Below are 20,198 nucleotides of genomic sequence, written 5' to 3'. Positions count from 1 at the left end.
GGGACCTGTCTGCCTTTGTAGGACTAACAAATTACCTACAAGATTAGAAATTACAGTTTCGGGTCATGCAGGCTCTGGCTGCAAGAGTCTGAACCTTCCCAAATTGCTCCTGGGGATCACATCACTATTGTAAAACTTAAGATCGGTGCTTGAGATATTTTGCAGACCCTGCACTGGATGGATCAGCTGACACCACCCAGACCAATTATTTGGCTCAACCAGTTCTGCAGTCCCCGCTCAGGAACAGAAGACAGCAAGAAAATTTCACTTCGACCCCCCCCCACCCCGCCTATGATTCCATCTCCATCCTGACCAATCAGCACATTCCACTTCCCAAGCCTCTACCGGCCAAATTATCTTTAAAAACTTCCATTCCCAGTCTGAGCGTGGTGGCTCACGCCTGTAATCCCAGCACTTTGGGAGACCGAGGTGTGCGGATCACCTGAGGTCAGGAGTAAGAGACCAACCTGGCCAACATGGCAAAACCCCGTCTCTACTAAACACACAAAAATTAGCCAGGCGTGGTGGCGGGCACCTATAATCCCAGCTACTCTGGTGGCTGAGGCAGGAGAATCGCTTCAATCCGGGAGGCACAGGTTGCATTGGGCCGAGATCATGCCACTGCACTCCAGCTTGGGTGACAGAGCGAGACTCCGTCTCAAACAAAACAAAACAAAACAAAACAAAAAAACAAAAACAGAAACACGAAACTTCCATCCCCGAATGCTCTGCTCAGGGAGACTGATTTGAGTAATCATTAAACTCTGGTCTCCCGCACAGCTGGCTCTGTGTGAATTACTCTTTCTCCATTGCAATTCCCGTCTTGATAAATCGGCTCTGTCTAGGCAGCGGGCAGGATGAGCTCTTTAGGTGGTTACACCTTCATGTGGGAACATGGAATTGAGCAGAAACTGATTCCAAACCTCCCCCAACCTCACTTCCCCACTCTTCAACAGAGGAGATGTGAACTCAAGAGCCATTGGTGGTGCCAGTAAACCCAAAATATCTGAGACAAGTCTCAACCAATTTAAAAGTTTATTTTGCCAAGGAGGTCCCGATGACAGGTGCCCAAGGTGGTTGGGGTACAGCTTGCTTTTGTCCATTTTAGGGAGACATGAGACATGGATTAATGTATGTAAGATATACTCTGGTTCCGTCCAGTAAGGCAGGACAGGTCAAAGAGGGGGGCTTCCACGTCATAGGAAGATAAGAGACAAAAGCTTGCATTCTTTTGGGTCCTTCATCAGCCTTTCAGTGAATACATAATCTAGTCTGGCTCAGCGACTCTTCATTTTTACATAAACAGTAGGTCTCAGGAAGCAATCAGATAAGCATTTCTCTTGGGTGAGCAGAGGAATGATTTTTCTGTCCTGCACCTGTTAAGATCAGCTATCAGTTTACATTGCCAGGGTGAAATGCAACAGAACTGTTTCACGGTAAATATATATATATATTTAATTCTTGGCATGATCCTGAATAGGGTAAAGATCTTGAGGCCCACAGGGAATTCCCTTGTGGGCAAATTGTGAGGGAGGCATGTAGCTTTTTTATCTTTATAGCCACCTTATTCAGGAATTAAAATGGGAGGCAGGATCCCAGCTTGACTTTTTCCTTAGCTTAGTGATTTTGGAGTTAAGATTTATTTTTCTTTCACAGTGGCCATTCTCCCACCTTCATTTTAAAATAAATTCCTAAACCGCTGGGCACGGTGGCTCACACCGTGTAATCCCAGCACTTTGAGAGGTGGAGGCCAGCAGATCACGTGAGGTCAAGAGTTCAAGACCAGCCTGGCCAACATGGTGAAACCCTGTCTCTACAAAAATACAAAAATTAGCCAGGCATGGTGACGGGTGACTGTAATCCCAGCTACTCTGGAGGCCGAGGTAGGAGAATCGCTTGAACCTGGGAGGCGGAGGTTGCAGTGAGCCAAGATGTCACCACTGCACTATAGCCTGGGCGACAGAGCGAGACTGCGTCTCAAAAAAAACCCGGCCGGGCGTGGTGGCTCACGCCAGTACTCCCAGCACTTTGGGAGGCCGAGGCAGGTGGATCACGACGACAGGAGATCGAGACCCTAACGTAGTGAAACACCGTCTCTACTAAAAAAATAATAATAATAATTAGCGGGGCATGGTGCAGGCGCCTGTAGTCCCAGCTACTCAGGAGGCTGAGGCAGGAGAATGGCATGAACCCGGGAGGTGGAGCTTGCAGTGAGCCGAAATCGTGCCACTGCACTCCAGCGTGGGCAACAGAGCGAGACTCCATCTCCAAAAAAAAAAAATTTCTAAACACGAATTTTTCGTTAAGCTACTTGCAGGTTTCTTATATATATCATGGCACTTTTCGGCAAACACCTACGAACAAGGGCTTTCAGCTGGGCACAGTGGCTCATGCCCGTAATCCCAGCACTTTGGAAGATTGAGGTGAATGGATCATGAGGTCAAGGGTTTGAGACTAGCTAAGCCAACATGGTGAAACCCCATCTCTACTAAAGATACAAAAAATTAGTTGGGCACGGTGGCACGTGCCTGTAATCCCAGCTTCTCGGGAAGCTGAGGCAGGAGAATCACTTGAACCCAGGAAGTGGAGGTTACAGTGAGCCAAGATTGTGCCATTGTACTCCAGCCTAGGCAATGGTGTGAGACACTGTCTTAAAACACACACACACACACACACACACACACACACAGGCTTTCTTCTGCAGTCTCAATGGAATCACCACACTCTGCACTTTCTTGCTGATACAATAGTGTTAGCTAACATTTATCTGCAAAGCGTCCTTTAGAGCTGCTTTTCGTGACCCAGGATCCAGTCAAGGATCACGGACTGAATCACTTCAGCCTTCCTTTAGACTTTTCTGACATTGACGTTTATTTATTTTTTGACACAAGGTCTCATTCTGTCACCCAGGCTGGAGGGCACTGGTGAGATCACAGCTCACTGCAACCTTGACTTCCCGGGCTCAGGTGATTCTCCCATCTCAGCCTCCCAAGTAGCTAGGACTACAGGCATGAATCACTACACCTGGCTAATTTTTTGTATTTTGTTAGTAGAGATGCTATGTCCGGAATCAGTGGGTTCTTGGTCTCACTGACTTCAAGAATGAAGCCACGACCCTCACAGTGAGTGTTACCGTTCTTAAAGATGGTGTGTCTGGAGTTTATCCCTTCAGACATTCAGATGTGTCCAGAGCTTCTTCCTTCTGCTGGGTTTGTGGTCTTGCTGACAAGAGAAGTGCCACAGACCTTCCCAAGTGCTACAGCTTTTAAAGGCAGTGGGGACCCAAAGAGCAAAACAACAAAGCTCCCACGCCATATGAACCGACCTCCAGCAAACTGCCACTGCTGGCTCCGGCAGCCTGCTCTTATTCCCTCATCTGACCCCACCCACATCCTGCTGATTGGTCTATTTTACAGAGAGCTGATTGGTCCATTTTGACAGAGTGCTGATTGGTGCGTTTACAATCCTTTAGCTAGACGCAGAATACTAGACAGAAAAGTTCTCCAAGTCCCCACTAGGTTAGCTAGATACAGACTACTGATTGGTGTATTTACAAACTTTGAGCTAGACACAGGGGGCTGATTGGTGTATTTACAAACCCAGAGCTAGACACAGTGCTGAGTGCGTCCAACATCCTTTAGCTAGACACAGAGTGCTAGACAGAGAAGTTCTCCAAGTCCCCACTAGGTTAGCTAGATATAGAGTACTGATTGGTGTATTTACAAACCTTGAGCTAGACACAGAGTGCTGATTGGTGCGTTTACAATCCCTTAGCTGTGTACAATCCCTTAGCTAGTCCCCACTAGACTCAGGAGCTCAGCTGGCTTCACCCAGTGAATCCCGCACCGGGGCTGTAGGCCAAACTGCCCGCAAGTCCCGCACCGTGTGCCCGCACTTCTCAGCCCTTGGGTGGTTGATGGGACCCGGCCGCAGAGCAGGGGGTGTCGGCCGCGCAGGAGCCCACCGCAGAGGTGGGGGCTCAGACATGGTGGGCTGCAGGTCCCAAGCCCTGTCCAGTGGGGAGGCGGCTGAGGCCCGGCGAGAATTTGAGAGCAGTGCATGCGGGCCGGCAGTGCTGGGGGACCCGGTGCAACCACCGCAGCTGCCGGCCCGGGTGCTAAGCCCCTCACTGCCCTGGGCCGGGGCCCCCTCCACACCTCCCGAGCAAGCAGAGGGAGCTGGCTCCGGCCTTGGCTAGCCCAGAGAGGGGCTCCCACAGTGCACTGGTGGGCTGAAGGGCTCCTCAAGTGCCGCCAGAGTGGATGCCCAGGCTGAGGAGGCACCGAGAGTGAGGGCTGCTAGCACATTGTCACCTCTCAATGCAGTTTCAGCATGTTGTACAGGCTGGTCTCAAACTCCTGAGCTCAAGCCATATGCCTACCTCAGCCTCCGAAAGTGCTGGCATTATGGGTGTGAGTCACAGCGCCTGGGCAGACATTGACATTTTTGAAGAATCAAGGCCAACTTTTTGGCAGAATGTTTCTCAATTTGGGTTTGCTGAGAGTTTCTTCCTGATTACACTCTAGTTACTTTTTTTTTTGGCAGGAGTGCTTCCTCAGTGAAGTAGGTAGCGTTGTTTTCAGTGAACCACACCAGGGGAGCACAGTGTCAGCTGTCCTGTTATTGGTGAGGTTTGGCTTAATAGTTTGGTTAAGGCAGTATCTTCTAGATTTCAGCATTTACCGTTCCCTAAGAATCTTTCAGTCATTTTAGTGTCTTTTATTGACTCTTGCCTAAATCAGTTATTGCTGTGAGTCATTAAATGGTGATTTTTCTATTATCGTTTATTCTGCATTCTTCAATCGAAAATAGTTTTCATGGCCTGGTGCGGTAGCTCATGCCTGTAATCCCAGGACTTTGGGAGGCCGAGGCAGGTGGATCACCTGAGGTCAGGAGTTCGAGAACAGCCTGACCAACATGGAGAAACCCTGTCTCTACTAAAAATACAAAAATTAGCTGGGTGTGGTGGTACATGCTTGTAATCCCAGCTACTCAGGAGGCTGAGGCGGGAGAATTGCTTGAATCTGGGAGGCGGAGGGTGCAGTGAGCCGAGATGGCACCATGGCCCTTCAGCCTGGGCAACAAGAGTGAAACTCCATCTCAAAAAAGAAAAAAAAAAGTGAAGCAAGTGTCCCTCCAGGCTCGTTACGGCTCTCAGCTCTTGATTCCAGTCCTTTTCCTGAAGCCCAGCTGTCTTCTGGTCCTTGGTCTCCAAGTGCCCATCTCTTTATTGGTAACACCCCCTTTTCCTTTTGCTGGCACTGACACTGCAGGCTTGGTGCCCACTTCTTTGTGACCTCCTAGCCCATCCACCCTCCCTTGTTCTGGCCCAAACGAGCTGAAAGGCTGGCGTTGGGATTTCACTGCAGATGCCCATCTGTCCTGGTTTCCTGGGCTCCCAGTGGGTGAAATGGGGAAGGTTAGAAGCAGGCATCTTCTTGAAAAGAAGGCAGATGTGGCAAGGAGCAGAGAGTGGGTGGGCCTGGTTGTGAGGATGGTTTTGGTGTGATGACAGGTCATTGCAGGGTACAGAAAGCATTTCTGCATGCAGAAGCCTTCGGCGTGCCTGCACGGTTCTGTTGAGCCCTTGAGCCCTGGTGATGTGCCATGAGAAAATCATGCCCCAGGAGGCTTTCAGTCCAAGAGAATGAGAGACATGCACAAAATACTTGAACCTAACCTGAAATGTGGAGGAAAGTCTAGCCAAGTCCAGCCAAAATCACCTGAGCCCCAGCTACATGCAGACCTGTGAGCAACAAAGGGGATGTTTTGTTATACAGCATTATCATAGCTGACTAATGCACTCTGTGAAAGAATTCAAACCCCTTTTTTCTTCAGTACTCCCTGAATGCTCAAAGAAGAGAATCCTGGAGCTGGAGATGCCCTTAAATCTGTCTTCTTCCCTTTTCCCCTCATTTTATAACTGTGGAGACTGAGGCCTGGAGCGGGGAAGGCAGCACGGAGAAGTCACACATGAGATGGATCCTGGCCCTTCACTAGTTGTGAGACCCTGACCAGATTGAATGAAGTCTTTGGCTTAGTTTCCAAACCTCTCAAATGGTGACAATTATAATACATGCAAAAGACACAATGTTGGTAATGTGCCAAGCCCAGAGTCTGTGCTTATAGGTTACATTGTCTGTAAGTGGCTGTGCTTCCAGGAGTGGCAGAACCGGCACAGGTCCATGGCCCTCCTCACTGCCCTCCTGGGCACTCAACGATTCCCTCCCCTCTGCACAGGCCTGACCACCTGCAGCCATCCTTAACCTCGACTTTTCTAGTGCTTCTCTCTCTCTCAAATGGAAATCTTGATTTTGAGTGTGAGAATAATATAAGGCAGACTCAGGGCAAAAACATAGATTGGGTCTTTAAGGAGCCTCCAGCATCTTTGTACCCACCCAGTCCGAGGGCAAGCACTTGACCTTCATGGAATGCTGCCAGGATGTGACCAGGACCCCTGGCTATCCTGGCCACTGATCTTTGCCCAGCTGATGATCTCAGAGTGGAGAGGGAGCCCAGCTTTCATGTCAGACACTGAGAAAGAAGGCGGTGGCCTCCAGATCCAAGTAGGAAGGGTTGGGCCTCTTCCTGGCCAAGTCACATTGGGCCTGGTCTGCTCCATCACACAGTCGTGCAGGGCCAGGGTGTGGCATGAGGCATAGGGGCTGTTGCATGGAAATAATGTGTCCTGTCCTGTGTACCTGGAAACACCAATGATCTATTCTTGGTGGTAGTAGGGATCCCGGAGACTGGAAAAAATCAGTTTTCCCTTTCTTAAGGATCAAGTGACTTTCTTTAAGCAGAAAAATCCTGTAATTTGCTAAATTTGGGGGAATCAATTTATTGAGGATTAAAGGGGACCCATATAGCATAGTGCTTAAGTATATAGTCCTTGGAGCCAGACTCAACTGCCAAGTCTGAACTCCAGCTTCACCACTTGCCAGCTGTGTGACCTTGGGCAAATGACTTAACCTCTCTGTGCTTTAGTTGCCTCATTTATAGGAGTATCTATCTCATAGGGTTGCTGAGAGGATTAAATGAGTTAGTTCATGCAAATAACAGTGACATTTAGCTACTGCCAAATAAGACCCAAGCAAGCATCAAAGACAGAGCAGTCATTTCAGCCCCTGCCCCATTTTTCTCTCTTTTCTGGAGGCCATGGCTGAGGTCCTGCAGAGGACACTGGGCTTCAAGCTTGAGGCCTGGCATTAATGTATGTTTGGGATTTTATTTCACCTCTCTGAATCTCAGGTTTTGCCTGTATTAAATGAATATAAAATCCCTGAATATGATTCCCTTAGGTTGTTGAGAAAATACATTTAAAATGCTTTACCCTAGAAGTGTGGGCTATTGTTTTCATTTTGGTCAGTTTTTGTTTATTTTGTTTGTGTGTCAGTGTGGGTGTAGGGAGATTCTGCTCCATGAGCTCACTCAGGGCTCCAGGCGTGGGCCTGACATGCTCCCTCCATCTTGTGCCCATCTTTTCCCTGCATCCTCCAAGTCCTCTCCCTTCTTCAGCTGATGGGGAAAGGAGAACAAGCCAATACCTGGAGTGTCTCATGGACCAGACCTGGAAGGGAGACCTAGGGTTTTTGCTCCCATTCCACTGGCCATGGCTCTGTCACATGCTCCACCCAAACCAAGGGAAAACACAGCCTAGCAGAGCGCCCAGGAAGAAGAGGAGAATGCAAATGTTTGAAAGAATGAATCCATTTGTGTTTTAACCAACAAAGAGGAACTAAGCCTTTTCTGCATTTTTTGCTTAAATATGAAGGTTGTGATATAATCACAAGGGTCCTTAAAAGATGGAGGAGTGAAGCCAGATGCCTGTAATCCCAGTGCTTTGGAAGGCCAAGGTGGGAGGATCATTTGAGCCCAAAAGTTCAAGACCAGCCTGGGCAACCTAGTGAGACCCTATCTCTACATAAAATTTCAAAAATTAGCCAGGTATGGCTAGGCGCGGTGGCTCACACCTGTAATCCCAGCACTTTGGGAGGCTGAGGCAGGTGGATCACCTGAGGTTGAGAGTTCAAGACCAGCCTGACCAACATGGAGAAACCCTGTCTCTACTAAAAATACAAAAAATTAGCTGGGCATGGTGGCACATGCCTGTAATCCCAGCTACTCAGGAGGCAGAGGCAGGAGAATTGCTTGGACCTAGGAGGCAGAGGTTGTGGTGAGCCAAGATCATGCCATTGCACTCCAGCCCAGGTGATAATGGGAGTCTCTGTCTGGAAAAAAAAAAAAAAAAAAGAGAGAGAGAGAGAGAAGATGAAGGAGTGAGGCAGGAGAGAGCGAGCGATAGAGACTGATTTGAAGATGCTAAGATGCTGGCATTGAAGATGGAGTAAGGAGCTGCAAGCTAAGGAATGCAGCCTGCCTTGAGAAACTGGAAAAAATGTAGAAATAGATTCTTCCCCAGATCCTCCTAAAAGAGCACAGCTCTGCAACATGTCGATTTTGGCCCAATGACACCCATGTCAGGGTTGTGATCTTCAGAGCCGTAAGATGACACATTTGTGTTGTTTTAAGCTATGCAGTTTGTGGTCACTTGTCACAGTAGCTGCAAGCAGAGAACACACCGAATCGCAGGAGGGGAGACGGAGGCACAGAGTGTTCCAGCAGCCAGCTCAAGGTCCCACAGCTCATCAGAGCCAGGAGCTGGATTTGAACCCAGGCATTCAGTGCTCCTGACCACAATGCAGGATCCCTTTCATGGGGCACCCATGGGTTCTCAAGATGGAAAGGCTGGGGGTTGTATGGCCGTGGGCCAGTTACTGAGTCCTCTGAATCTCACGTGTAAAAACTGTGTAAGAGTGACCCCATGGAGCCCAACGAAGAGTGTCCTGCAGCTTAGAGACAGTGCAGACCCAAGCTGCCTTGTGTGGGTTGCTGACTGGGTGCTGTCGTGGGCCAGATCTCTTGTCCCCACCCACACCCACCTGGGGAAGGCCAGCCCAGCCCTCCTTGCTCCTAGATGGGCTGCATCTCATCCTCCAGCTTCTTCTTCCGGGCCCCTTCGGTGAAGAAGAAGTCCATGCGGATGAGAGTCTGTCCCAGGGGCGTGTCCAGCCTGCTACCCACAACCTGGTTCGTGGAACTGGGAACTGTGTCCGAAAAGAGAGGCACATGGTCTGGCAACTTCTCAGGCTCCTTCTTGTTGCCCTGAGGAGAGGGGACAGCTCGGATTACACAGAGCGTGGAAAAAGGAGGACCTTAGGATGGGAGAAAACAGAGCAGAGAGCAGGTGCCTCTCTGTGTGAAGCGTCTCCAGGTGATTCAATCCTGGTTTGGACATGGGATCCCCCAAGAGTGACCTGATGCCACAGCCTCTGCCAAGCTTGTCCCTCCTCTTCCTCCACTTCCCCTTCCCCAGGTGCCTCCCAGATCCCTTAACTTTTATGCTGCGACCTGCAGAGATCAAGGGAAGGATCAGGTCTCATTCCCCTTTCTACCCCAGGACTAAGACGCCGTTTTACATCTGGTGGGAGGTTTTGATTTTTGTTTTTGTTTTTTGGTAAATTTGTACTTAGAGTATAACATTCACACAGAAAAGTGCACAAGCCTTCACTGTCCAGCTTGACAAATGTTCACAAAGTGAAGATGCCCATGTACCCAACCAGATCAAGGGGTATGATCCCCTCCCCTGCCTCCTTTCAGCCCCTCAACCCCTGTCTCTGCTCCCAAGGCAACCTGACCTTGACCTCTAATGCCACACATTAGCTTTGCCTGGTTTTGAACTTTACATTAGTGAAATCATGGCTTTCCTGTCTGGCTTCTTTCTCTCAAAATACAAAAATTAGTTGGGTGTGGTGGCGCATGTATGTAGCCCCAGCTACTCAGGAGGCTGAGGTGGGAGGATCACTTGAGCCTAGGAGGTTGAGGCTGCAGTGAGCCATGATCATGCTACTATAGTCCAGCCTGAGAGACAGTGAGACCACGTTTTGAAAAAAAAAAAAAAAAAATCTGACAAGTGGGAAAACATCCTCAGCTCTTCCTGCCCCTGTTTAGGGTTACCTTTCTGCTACCCTGTGTCTAAGAGAAGTGACATGACCTGGCAAGTAAGGAGATCCTGGCTTTCACCTGGCAAAGTCCATGCTGAGGTGGCTCCACCCTCTGGTCATGATGCAGATTTCAGTAGTCAGGTTGCTATCACATAGCCCTTAGGAGGGAGAGACTCTTACAGGCTGGAAGCCCAGACCAGATGCACAGGGCGGGATATCAGGTCCCATGAGCTGAATTTCCCTCCGGAATAGACAGCAACAAGCCCAGCAGGTCCACAATGCAGGCATTAAACCTTTCCTCAACCTGGCAGGGTCCAGGTAAGCATGGCCACCTCCCTCGAGTGACTGTCCACATTGCTTATCTTCCAGGTTGGTCCTTTGACCATCCCCCCCCCTTTTTTTTTTTTTTTTTTTTGAGATGGAGATTCACTCTTGTTGCCCAGGCTGGAGGGCAATGGTGCCATCTCGGCTCACTGCAACCTTCACCTCCCAGGTTCAAGCGGTTCTGCTTCCTCAGCCTCCCAAGTAGCTGGAATGACAGGCATGCACCACCACACCTGGCTAATTTTTGTATTTTTAGTAGAGATTGGGGTTTCTCCATGTTGATCAGGCTGGTCTTGAACTTCCAACCTCAGGTGATCCACCTGCCTTGGCCTCTCAAAGTATCGAGATTACAGGCGTGAGCCACCGCGCCCAGCTGACCATCCTTTTAATAGTGAGATCCATCTTTTCATTCACTCATTCATCCAGCATGAACTGAATGTTCACTTTTTTATGGTCTCTGGGGGATGGGGCAAATGCTAGGGTTGTGACAGGGTGCAGTGATGAATTCATATTCATCTTTTCTCTTTTTAAAAAATAATGTTATTTTTTGTAGAGACAGGGTCTCCCTATGTTGCCCAGGCTGGTCTTGAACTCATGGGTCCAGGTGATCCTCCCACCTCAGCCTCCCCAAGTGCGGGGATTACAGTCATGGGCTACCATTCCTGGCCTCATCCTTTCTCTTAAGGAGTTCACAGCTGGTGAAATTGGGCATTGCAGTATTACATTACATAGAATACCAAAATAATGGGTGAGATATGCTGGTGAATCAAAGGAAGGAGTGATCTGGTCAAGCCTACCCAGGAAAGGGAGATTCCCCAGAAAGGGAGGCACTACAGCAGGGTCTTGAAGAGTGAATAGGAGTCCATCAGGCTGACCAGGTGGGAAGGACATTCCAGCAGGGGACCAGCATGCCCAAAGGCATGGATAAAAGAGTGTTGTGGGGGCTGAGTGTGGTGGCTCATGCCTGTAATCCCAGCACTTTGGGAGGCCAAGGCAGTTGGATAATTGAGGTCAGGAGTTCAAGACCAGCCTGGCTAACATAGTGAAACCCCCTCTCTACTAAAAACACAAATATTAGCCAGGCATGGTGGTGTGCACCTATAATCTCAGCTACTCAGGAGGCTGAGGCAGGAGAATCGCTAGAATCCAGGAGGTGCAGGTTGCTGTGAACTGAGATTACACCACTGCACTCCAGCCTGGGCAACAGAGTGAGACTCCATCTTTAAAAAAAAAAAAAAAGAGTGTGTTGTGAGGTCTGCGTGGGGTGGGTAATGAGACTGGGGAGATAGATAGTTTAGATCACAGGAGGCTTTGTAAGCTACCTGAAAACTTCAGACTTACTGAAGCATTTTAATCAGGGGAGCTACACGGCCAGTTCTGCCATTTAGGGAAATCAGTGTGGTGGCGAAGTGGAGGATAGATTGCAGGTGGTGATACTAGAGTCAGGGAATTTGTTTACAAAGTATTTTTACCCAATCTCATTGCCCTTCTTGGGCACGCCACACAGATATGACTACACATTGCTGACATCCTCAGTCAGGGGAGACATTTCAGCAACAGATGCCTGTCATTTCTAATTGGTTCATCTTAATAAAACTAAGAAACACTGAAGGAAACAAATTTCTAAATGCTTCATATAACTTTTCTTTCCAATGGACCCAAGGAATGCAATTCCTTGACACAAGAGTGTATTTTACTCATCTCTGCACATCCAGCATCTAGTCCAGAGTAGATCTTCAATAAATGTCAGTTGAATGATGGAAAGAATGAATAATATTCAATCGCAAGTATGTTTGGCAGGAACATATTTTTCCTTACCATTGAGTCATAGTCTTTCAGGAAACTCCAGTTCTGAACCCTGGAAAGGAAAAGCATGTTGACTGTGTGAGTTCCTTCCAGGACATTTTTCAATTTCTTTCATTGTGTCAAGTCAATGCAACAATGTATCACATGGAAGAACTAAATAATTTTTTTTTTTTTTTGAGAGGGAGTCTCGCTCTGTTACCTAGGCTGAAATGCAGTGGCGCAATCTCAGCTCACTGCAACCTCTGCCTCCCGGGTTCAAGCAATTCTCCTGTCTCAGCCTCCGAAGTAGCTGGGACTACAGATGTGTGCTACCACACCTGGCTAATTTTTGTATTGTTAGTGGAGATGGGGTTTCACCATATTTGTAGGCTGGTCTTGAATTCCTGACCTCAGGTGGTTCACCCACCTCGGCCTCCCAAAGTGCTGGGATTACAGGCATGAGCCACCATGCCCAGCCAGAACAAAATAATTTTTAAGTGAAACAAATGCCAAGTGCCAAGCAGGTATTGATGGTGTATCCCACCAAAAGAACAAACATTTCAATTTCCAATGACTTTTCCTAGAATGACAACTATGACGTTGCTATGGTAGGACTGCCTAAGCAAGCAAAGGCTACAATCTCACCCTGCCTCTGTGCATTTTCAGAAGGCTACAGTAGGCAAGCATTCTCTGAAGAAAAAAGTTTTCACGTCCCCAAACCTTTGTAACCTTCCAATGTGAGTGACAGAGGAAGGCTAGGGAGGGGTAGGAAAAGGGAGGGACCATAAGGATAGTATTACCTTGCACTGGTCATTTAGTTTTACTTGAATCTAATTTTAAAAAGTCAAACAATTCTACAAAACATAATAAAAACAGCCTTCTCTGTCCCCCTCCTCACAGCCCCTGAGCCTCACATCTTAGCGTCAAACCTTTGCCAGCCTTTTAGCTGTTTCTTCAGGCCTTTGCGTCCGTATTTTGAAATAATAGGATTCTACTGCTATATTACGTCATTCTTGCCTTGCTATAAAGAATACCTGAGACTGGGTAATTTATAAAGAAGGTGTAGGCTAGGCGCGGTGGCTCACTCCTGTAATCCCAGCACTTTGGGAGCCCGAGGTGGGTGGATCACCTGAGGTCAGGAGTTCAAGACCAGCCTGGCCAACATGGTGAAACCCTGTCTCTACCAAAAGTACAAAACTAGCCAGGCATGGTGGCGGGCTCCCGTAATCCCAGCTACTAGGGAGGCTGAGGCAGGAGAATTGCTTGAGCCCGGGAGGTGGAAGTTGCAGTAAGCAGAGATCGAGCCACTGCACTCCAACCTGGGCGACAGAGTGAGACTCCATCTGAAAAAAATAAATAAATAAAAATAAAGAAGGTGTAACCGGCTCACAGTTCCACAGGCTGTACAGGAAGCAGGATGCTGGCATCTGCTTAGCTTCTGGGTCAGTCTCAGGAAACTTACAGTCATGGTGGAAGGCAAAGTGGCAGCAGGCAGGTCACATGGCCAGAGCAGGAGCAAGAGAGACAGAAGGGAAGTGCCACACACTTTAAAAGAACCAAATCTGGTGAGAACTCCCTACTGTGAGGACAGCACCATGGGGATGGTATAGACCATTTATGAGAAACCGACCCCATGATCCAGTCGCCTTCCACCGGGCCCCACCTCCAACAGTGGGGATTACAATTCAGCATGTGATTTGGGTGGGGACACAGATCCAAACCATATCCACTGCTGTTCCTTAATATTTTCTAAAATTTAAACTTATCTATCGACTTCCTATTATAGGAGATGAAGAGTTAGCATTCTTACTCCTGCCCTTCCCTTTGTTCTTTCAAAATCATTACAGATCTTGGTTAAATTGATATATGTCATTTTGATTCTTATGGTTATGTAAATGTTATTCCCTGATGAACTAAGGAGTGCAATATACCCCAATTCTGTTCTTGTATAACCTTGTATTCTTTCTAGAGCTAACAGAGAAATTACATTTCCTCCCAATTTTTTTTAGGCTTCTATGTACTGATCATTGATTCCAGATGTTCCAATAAAACTGAAAAGTCCCTCTCAATATTATTTTCTACACTGTCATGTGCATCAGATAATAAACATTCCTTTAAAACCTTTCTTAGCCTCCTCGGAAGCCCCGTGTCCTCCTGCTCCCACTGGCCTGGCCATGCCTCAAGATCACAGGCTGGTCCCTTCCTTCACCAACACGCTGGCATCCCCCTCTTTGGGAATTCCATGTCTTATTTTCTTGTTAATGCACCTGTTTTTGTGGAACACCTACTCTAGTATCTGTGGACTCCTGCATTTCTTTGGTTCTGGAAAATTCTCACTTACTTTCTCTTTAGACATTTTCTCTCTCCCATTCTCTCCTTTGGGAGTTTTGATTAAGGATAGGTTGGAGCTTCTTGTTCAGTTTCTCTACATTTTTAATTCGTCATTTGTGTTTTCTGTCTTGATTTTCTGAATAATTTCTCCTGTCTTGAGTTTATGAAGTCTGACTTCAGTTGTGTCTTGTATTTCAACTTTATATATTTTTATTGCTACAAGTTCTTTTTGTTTTTTGGTTTTTTTGAGATGGAGTCTCACTCTGTCGCCCAGGCTGGAGTGCAGTGGCACAGTCTTAGCTGACTGCAGCCTCCGCCTCCCGGGTTCAAGCAACTCTGCCTGCCTCGGCCTCCTGAGTAGCTGGAATTACAAGTGCATGCCATCATGCCTGGCTAGTTTTTGTATTTTTAGTAGAGATGGGGTTTCACCATGTTGGCAAGGCTGGTCTCGAACTCCTGATTTCAGGTGATCTGCCTGCCTCAGCTTCCCAAAGTGCTGGGATTACAGGTGTGAGCCATTGTTCCCGACCTCTTGTTTCATTTTTTAAAGCAGCACTAGAACATTTAAGCTATGTGTCTGGCTCACATTGTGTTTCTGTCAGGCAGCACTGCCTTACACATTCCTCTTTGGGCTTTCCAGACCTTGCAAAACTCTTTCCCCTTGGTCTTTACACCTCCTTATGCCCCTGGCTTTCTTCTCTGGTGTTTCCTGGCAGCATCTCTGCCTTTCTAGTAAACGTTGCAAGTTCTGTCCTGCATCCTCGCCTCTTCTGATCCACTGTGCTCTTCCGGGGAGAGCTTATTCACATCGCTGGGGCCAATGCCCACCCGTTTCCTGCTAAAACTGCGATAGAATTCGCATTCCATAAGATTTACTTTTTTTTTTTTTTTTTTTGAGACAGAGTCTCGCTCTGTCGCCCAGGCTGGAGCGCAGTGGCCAGATCTCAGCTCACTGCAAGCTCCGCCTCCCGGGTTCACGCCATTCTCCGGCCTCAGCCTCCCGAGTAGCTGGGACTACAGGCGCCCGCCACCTCGCCTGGCTAGTTTTTTGTATTTTTTTAGTAGAGACGGGGTTTCACCGTGTTAGCCAGGATGGTCTCGATCTCCTGACCTCGTGATCCACCCGTCTCGGCCTCCCAAAGTGCTGGGATTACAGGCTTGAGCCACCGCGCCCGGCCAAGATTTACTTTTTAAAGCACACAATTCAATGACTTTAATATATTCACGGAATTGGGCAACCACATCACCACTTTCTGATTCCAGAACATTTCATCACCCACAAAACACCTTGTGTCCATTCGCAGCCAGTCCTCATTCTCCCCTTCTGGACGGGTTTTTAATGCGCAACTCCTGACTCTCACACTCAACTACCTCCTGGCAGCTCCATCTAGACGTGGTTCGGACATTTAAAACTCACCAGAACTCAGCATCTTCATCATTTATCTTCTCCTCCCTATTAATTATTCAAGCTGAGACCTGTCATCCTTTATTCCTTCCTCACCTTTCCTCCCACATTTACTCAGTTTGTAAATATTTTCTGTCATTCTGTGGGTTGCCTTTTCACTCTGTTAATTGTTGCCTTTCACTCTGTTAATTGTTGCCTTTGCTGTGCAGAAGTTTTTCATATGCAAAAGAATGAAATTGGATCCTTTCTAACATGATACATACCAATCCACTCAAAAACATAGAAGGAAGCTTCATAACATTGGGCTTGGCAATTATTCCATGGATATGCCACACAAAGGACAGGAAACAAAAGCAGATAGACAGATGGGATTACATCAAACTCAATAACTTCTGAAGAGCAAAGGCAACAAGCAACAAAGTGAAAAGGCAACACACAGAATGGGAGACAACATTTACAGATCATATTTCTGATAAGGAGTTAATTTCCAAAATGTATAAGGAACTTCTACAACTTAGTAGCACAAAACCAAATAACCCAATTGAAAAAATGGGTTAAAGACGTGAATAGACATTTCTCCAAAGAAGATAAATAAATGGCCAATAAATATATGAAAAGATTATCAATGTGACTCATCATCAGAGAAATGCAAATCAAAACCACAGAGGTCAAACACGGTGGCTCATACCTGTAGTCCCAACACTTTGGGAGGCTGAGGCGTGTGGATCATCTGCTGTCAGGAGTTCAAGACCAGCCTGGCTGGAGCTTGCAGTGAGCTGAGATCGCACCACTGCACTCCAGCATGGGTGACAGAGCAAGACTCCGTCTCAAAAAAAAAAAAAAAAAAAAAAAAGACCAGCCTGGCCAACATGGTAAAAACCTGTCTCTAATAAAAATACAAAAATTAGCCAGAAGTAGTGGAGGGCATCTGTCATCCCAGCTACTTGGGAGGCTGAGGCAGGAGAATTGCTTGAACCTGGGAGGCAGAGGTTGGAGTGAGCCGAGATCACGCCACTGTACTCCAGCCTGGGTGACAGAGTGAGACTTCATCTCAAAACAAAACAAAACAAAAAATCACAACGAGATACCACCTCACACCTATTAGGATGGTTGTTATCAAAAACCAAAAGACAATCAATGAGTGTTGGCCATTGTGTGGAGAAACTGGAATGCTGAGATACTGCTGATGGGAATGCAAAATGGTGCCACTGCTATGGAAAAGACAATGGAGGTTCCTCAAAAAATTAAAAATAGAGGTAGCATATAATCCTGCAATCCCTCCAATATGGTTTGAGTGTTTGTTCTCTCCAAATCTCATATTGAAATGTGATCCCGAGGGTAGGGCCCAGTGGGAGGTGTTTGGGTCGTGACTGGCTTGGTGCCTTCCTTGCGGTAATGAATGAGCTCTTGCGCTATTAGTTCACAGGAGAGAGCTGGTTGTTAAAAAGAGCCTGACACCTCCCCCTCTCTCTCTGGGTCCCTCTCTTACCATGCAACATGCCTGTTCCTCCTTCACCTTCTGCCATTATTGTAAGCTTCCCGAGACCCTCACCAGAAGCCAAGTGGATTCCAAGACTATGCTTGTACGGCCTGCAGAACGGTGAGCCAAATACACTTATTTATAAATTACCCAGCCTCAGGTGTTCCTTGACAGCAATGCAAAATGGACTCAGACATCCAGTTTTGAGAATTCATCCAAAAGAATTGAAACCACTCCCATGTCCATTGTAGCAATACATATAACAGTCAAATGTGGAAGCAACGTAAAGTCCATTGACAAATGAATAAAGAAACTGCACATGTATACATTCAGCCTTAGAATGGGAGGAAATTCTGTAATACGCGACAAGATGGATGAACCCGGAGGACAGGACGCTAAGCTAACAAGACGGACATGGAAAGTCAAATATTGCACAACTTCACTTCTATGAGGCACTGAAAATAGACTCCTGGGAGTAAAGACTAGAATGGTGGGTGCCAGAGGCTGGGAGGAGGGGGAATGGGGCGTTGCTAATCCACGGGTATGAAGTTTCAGCGGTGCAAGATGAGTGCTTCCTAGAATCTATCAGGCTGCTCATTTAAAAATGCTATGTTCTTGCTTAAAGATCATGCCATGTTCTTGCTTAAAATCCTGGATGGTGTCTCCTTTGGAAAAAATGCATCCAGACTTTTACGAGGGCTGGGGTGGCCCCCCTGGCTGCTCCCCCTTATCCTGTGGCCTTCCTCACTCCCTGTGCCTCAGCTACACGAATTCTTTGTTTTGTTTTTTAGATACGTCAAACTCTTGGCTCCTTCTCCTATTTCATGTCTCAGCTTAAAAGTCTCCTCAGAGAGGCCTTCAGCCGGCTCTCCCCCTAACCCTGAACTGTTTCCTTCTTACCGCTGGTCACACTTCTTACAGATTTGTACTTGTTTGCTTTTCTGCTTGCTTTTTGGCTGCCCTGTCTGGAGTATGAAGGCTCCGTGGAGCCATGGCCAGGTCTGTCCAGTCCCTTGTTGCATCTGGTCTCGTTTCACAGCGGCTCATCGGGATTTTTGGTTGAATGAAGGCATGAAGGAGCATCTTTCCCAGAGTCAGGTCAGATGGCCAGCGCCTCTCACCCAGACTAGGCCAGCAGGCTCCTGCTCCAGGGAGGCGGGGCTGCTCGGACCCAGCAGCATCTGATCCCGGCCTCCATCTTCCTGGCTTCCTAGCTCAGGCTCGGGTCTGGCTCTAGGCTGGGCTGGTGACCCGCCTCCCCCGCAGGCATGCCATGCTCTCTGTCCCTCAGCGCGGATCAGCTGCCCAGCCATCTCCCTTTCTCCAAAAGTTTCCCCAACTTGTAGTCAGGTTGCGGGGGTCAGGGTGGAGAAAGAAGGGCAGGGACTCACCAGCGCCGCTGGCCCCGACGCTCGGCCTCCAGGAGCTCCCGCCACAGCTGGTCCTGCTGCACGCCACCGCCACTGCAGGCAGCTCCCTGGGCCACCCGCTGCGCCTTCAGAGCCTGGGGGGCCTGACAGCCACCAGCAAGACCTCTGCTGACCATAGGGCCAATCCAGGCAGCTGGGGAGACAGAGGTTGGCGGCCTGGTGGGGGACAATCGGTGCCCAGGTGATGTGGTTTTCTGGAGCCCAAGGGTGGGGTGGCTCCCCATGGGTGCAAGTGTGTGTGTGTGTGTGTGTGTGTGTGTGAGAGAGAGAGAGAGAGAGAGAGAGAGAGAGAGAGACTCCTGTGCCTGAGCTCAGCTCAAACCTCCTCCTGGAACACTCTCTCCCTCCTAACCCCGGGACAGCCTGGGCAGGGTCCTCCTCACTGTCGCTTTAGGCCTCGAGCTCAGAGTGGCTGATGGGGAGAGCATTTGAGCCCAGTTTTGTTTTGAACTCCCGCCTGTGTTGACTGTTGTCCTGGGAACGGGCAGCTCCCAGGAAAGAGGCGGGCCCCGTGTGTGCGTGTGTGCGTGTGTGCGTGTGTGTGTGTGTGTGTGTGTGTGTGTGTGTGTTTGTGATCTGAGCCCTAGGGCTGGGGGGCAGAGAGTTCTTGAGTAGATGCCACGCCCAGTTCAGCAGCCCCCTACCCCGAGGCCGGAGTCCTCCGAGCAGGGTAGGGGAGGAGGAGGGAGCGAAGCCGGGGCTCCTGGGGGCCACCCCCACCATTGTCGCACTTGGCTTCCGGCAGCCGCCTTCAGGCCGTGGGGCGATGATAGTCCTGTGCTGCCCCCTCGTGGATGCTACGAGGCTTGCACGAGATGGTGGCCCTGAGGGCGCTCTGGGAATTGTGGATCAGGCATCAGTGTGAAGCTTCCTGCTTGTTTGGGAACAATGGCGGAGGTCATGAACTTCTGTCAGGCGAGGGAAAATGAGTGCAATGCACTAGGAACATCCGCTCTGTCTGTAAACCCGGAGCGTTCACACAGCACTCTGCTTTATGTCTGAGACCTCCCAGCCATGCCTTTCCAACGCCATTCTACAGATGAGGAAACTGAGGCCCTTACCGGCAAGATTAAGTGACCGCCCACGGTCACACAGTCACCAGCTGAAGGGAACAGGGAGAACCTGAGGGCTCACGGTCCGAGCCCTCAGCCCTGTTTCTGTTCTAACTGGGTGCAGCCAGGCTCCCTCGGTGGCAGCCTCTCCTGGTCTGGCTCAGCTGAGCTCCAGGGATGCCCGCTGCTCTCATCACTTCTGCCTCCTGCACTCTCTGCTTCCGGTTCTCTGGGTTTCGTGCTGTTCTGGTAGGTGCTGGCGGTTCTCTGGGTTTCGTGCCGTTCCGGTAGGTGCTGGCAGATTCACAGTTCCTTCCACGCAGCTTCTCTGTGGGTCCATTCAGCTGGACCGCTGCTTCCTATCGTTGTACAGGAAGAGCTAAGTGC

At 48.7% G+C, this 20,198-nt stretch overlaps 1 protein-coding gene across 1 annotated transcript; it reads right to left on the bottom strand.

The window, feature by feature from the left end:
• Nucleotides 1–8,730: 8,730 nt before the first annotated feature.
• On the bottom strand, nt 8,731–19,231 carry C13H2orf50 (chromosome 13 C2orf50 homolog). The gene is made up of 3 exons (XM_025355076.1): nt 18,721–19,231; nt 12,147–12,186; nt 8,731–9,165 (listed from the first exon to the last, which is right to left on the bottom strand). The coding sequence occupies exons 1-3, from the start codon at nt 18,981–18,983 to the stop codon at nt 8,974–8,976; spliced, it is 495 nt and encodes a 164-aa protein (XP_025210861.1). The 5' UTR covers nt 18,984–19,231; the 3' UTR covers nt 8,731–8,973.
• Between the last annotated feature and the right edge of the window lie 967 nt (nt 19,232–20,198).

This window comes from Theropithecus gelada, chromosome 13, assembly GCF_003255815.1.
Source record: "Theropithecus gelada isolate Dixy chromosome 13, Tgel_1.0, whole genome shotgun sequence".
Lineage (NCBI taxonomy): Eukaryota > Metazoa > Chordata > Mammalia > Primates > Cercopithecidae > Theropithecus > Theropithecus gelada.
The sequence above is the reverse complement of the archived record's forward strand: the minus strand, read 5'-3'. Positions and strand labels throughout refer to the sequence as shown.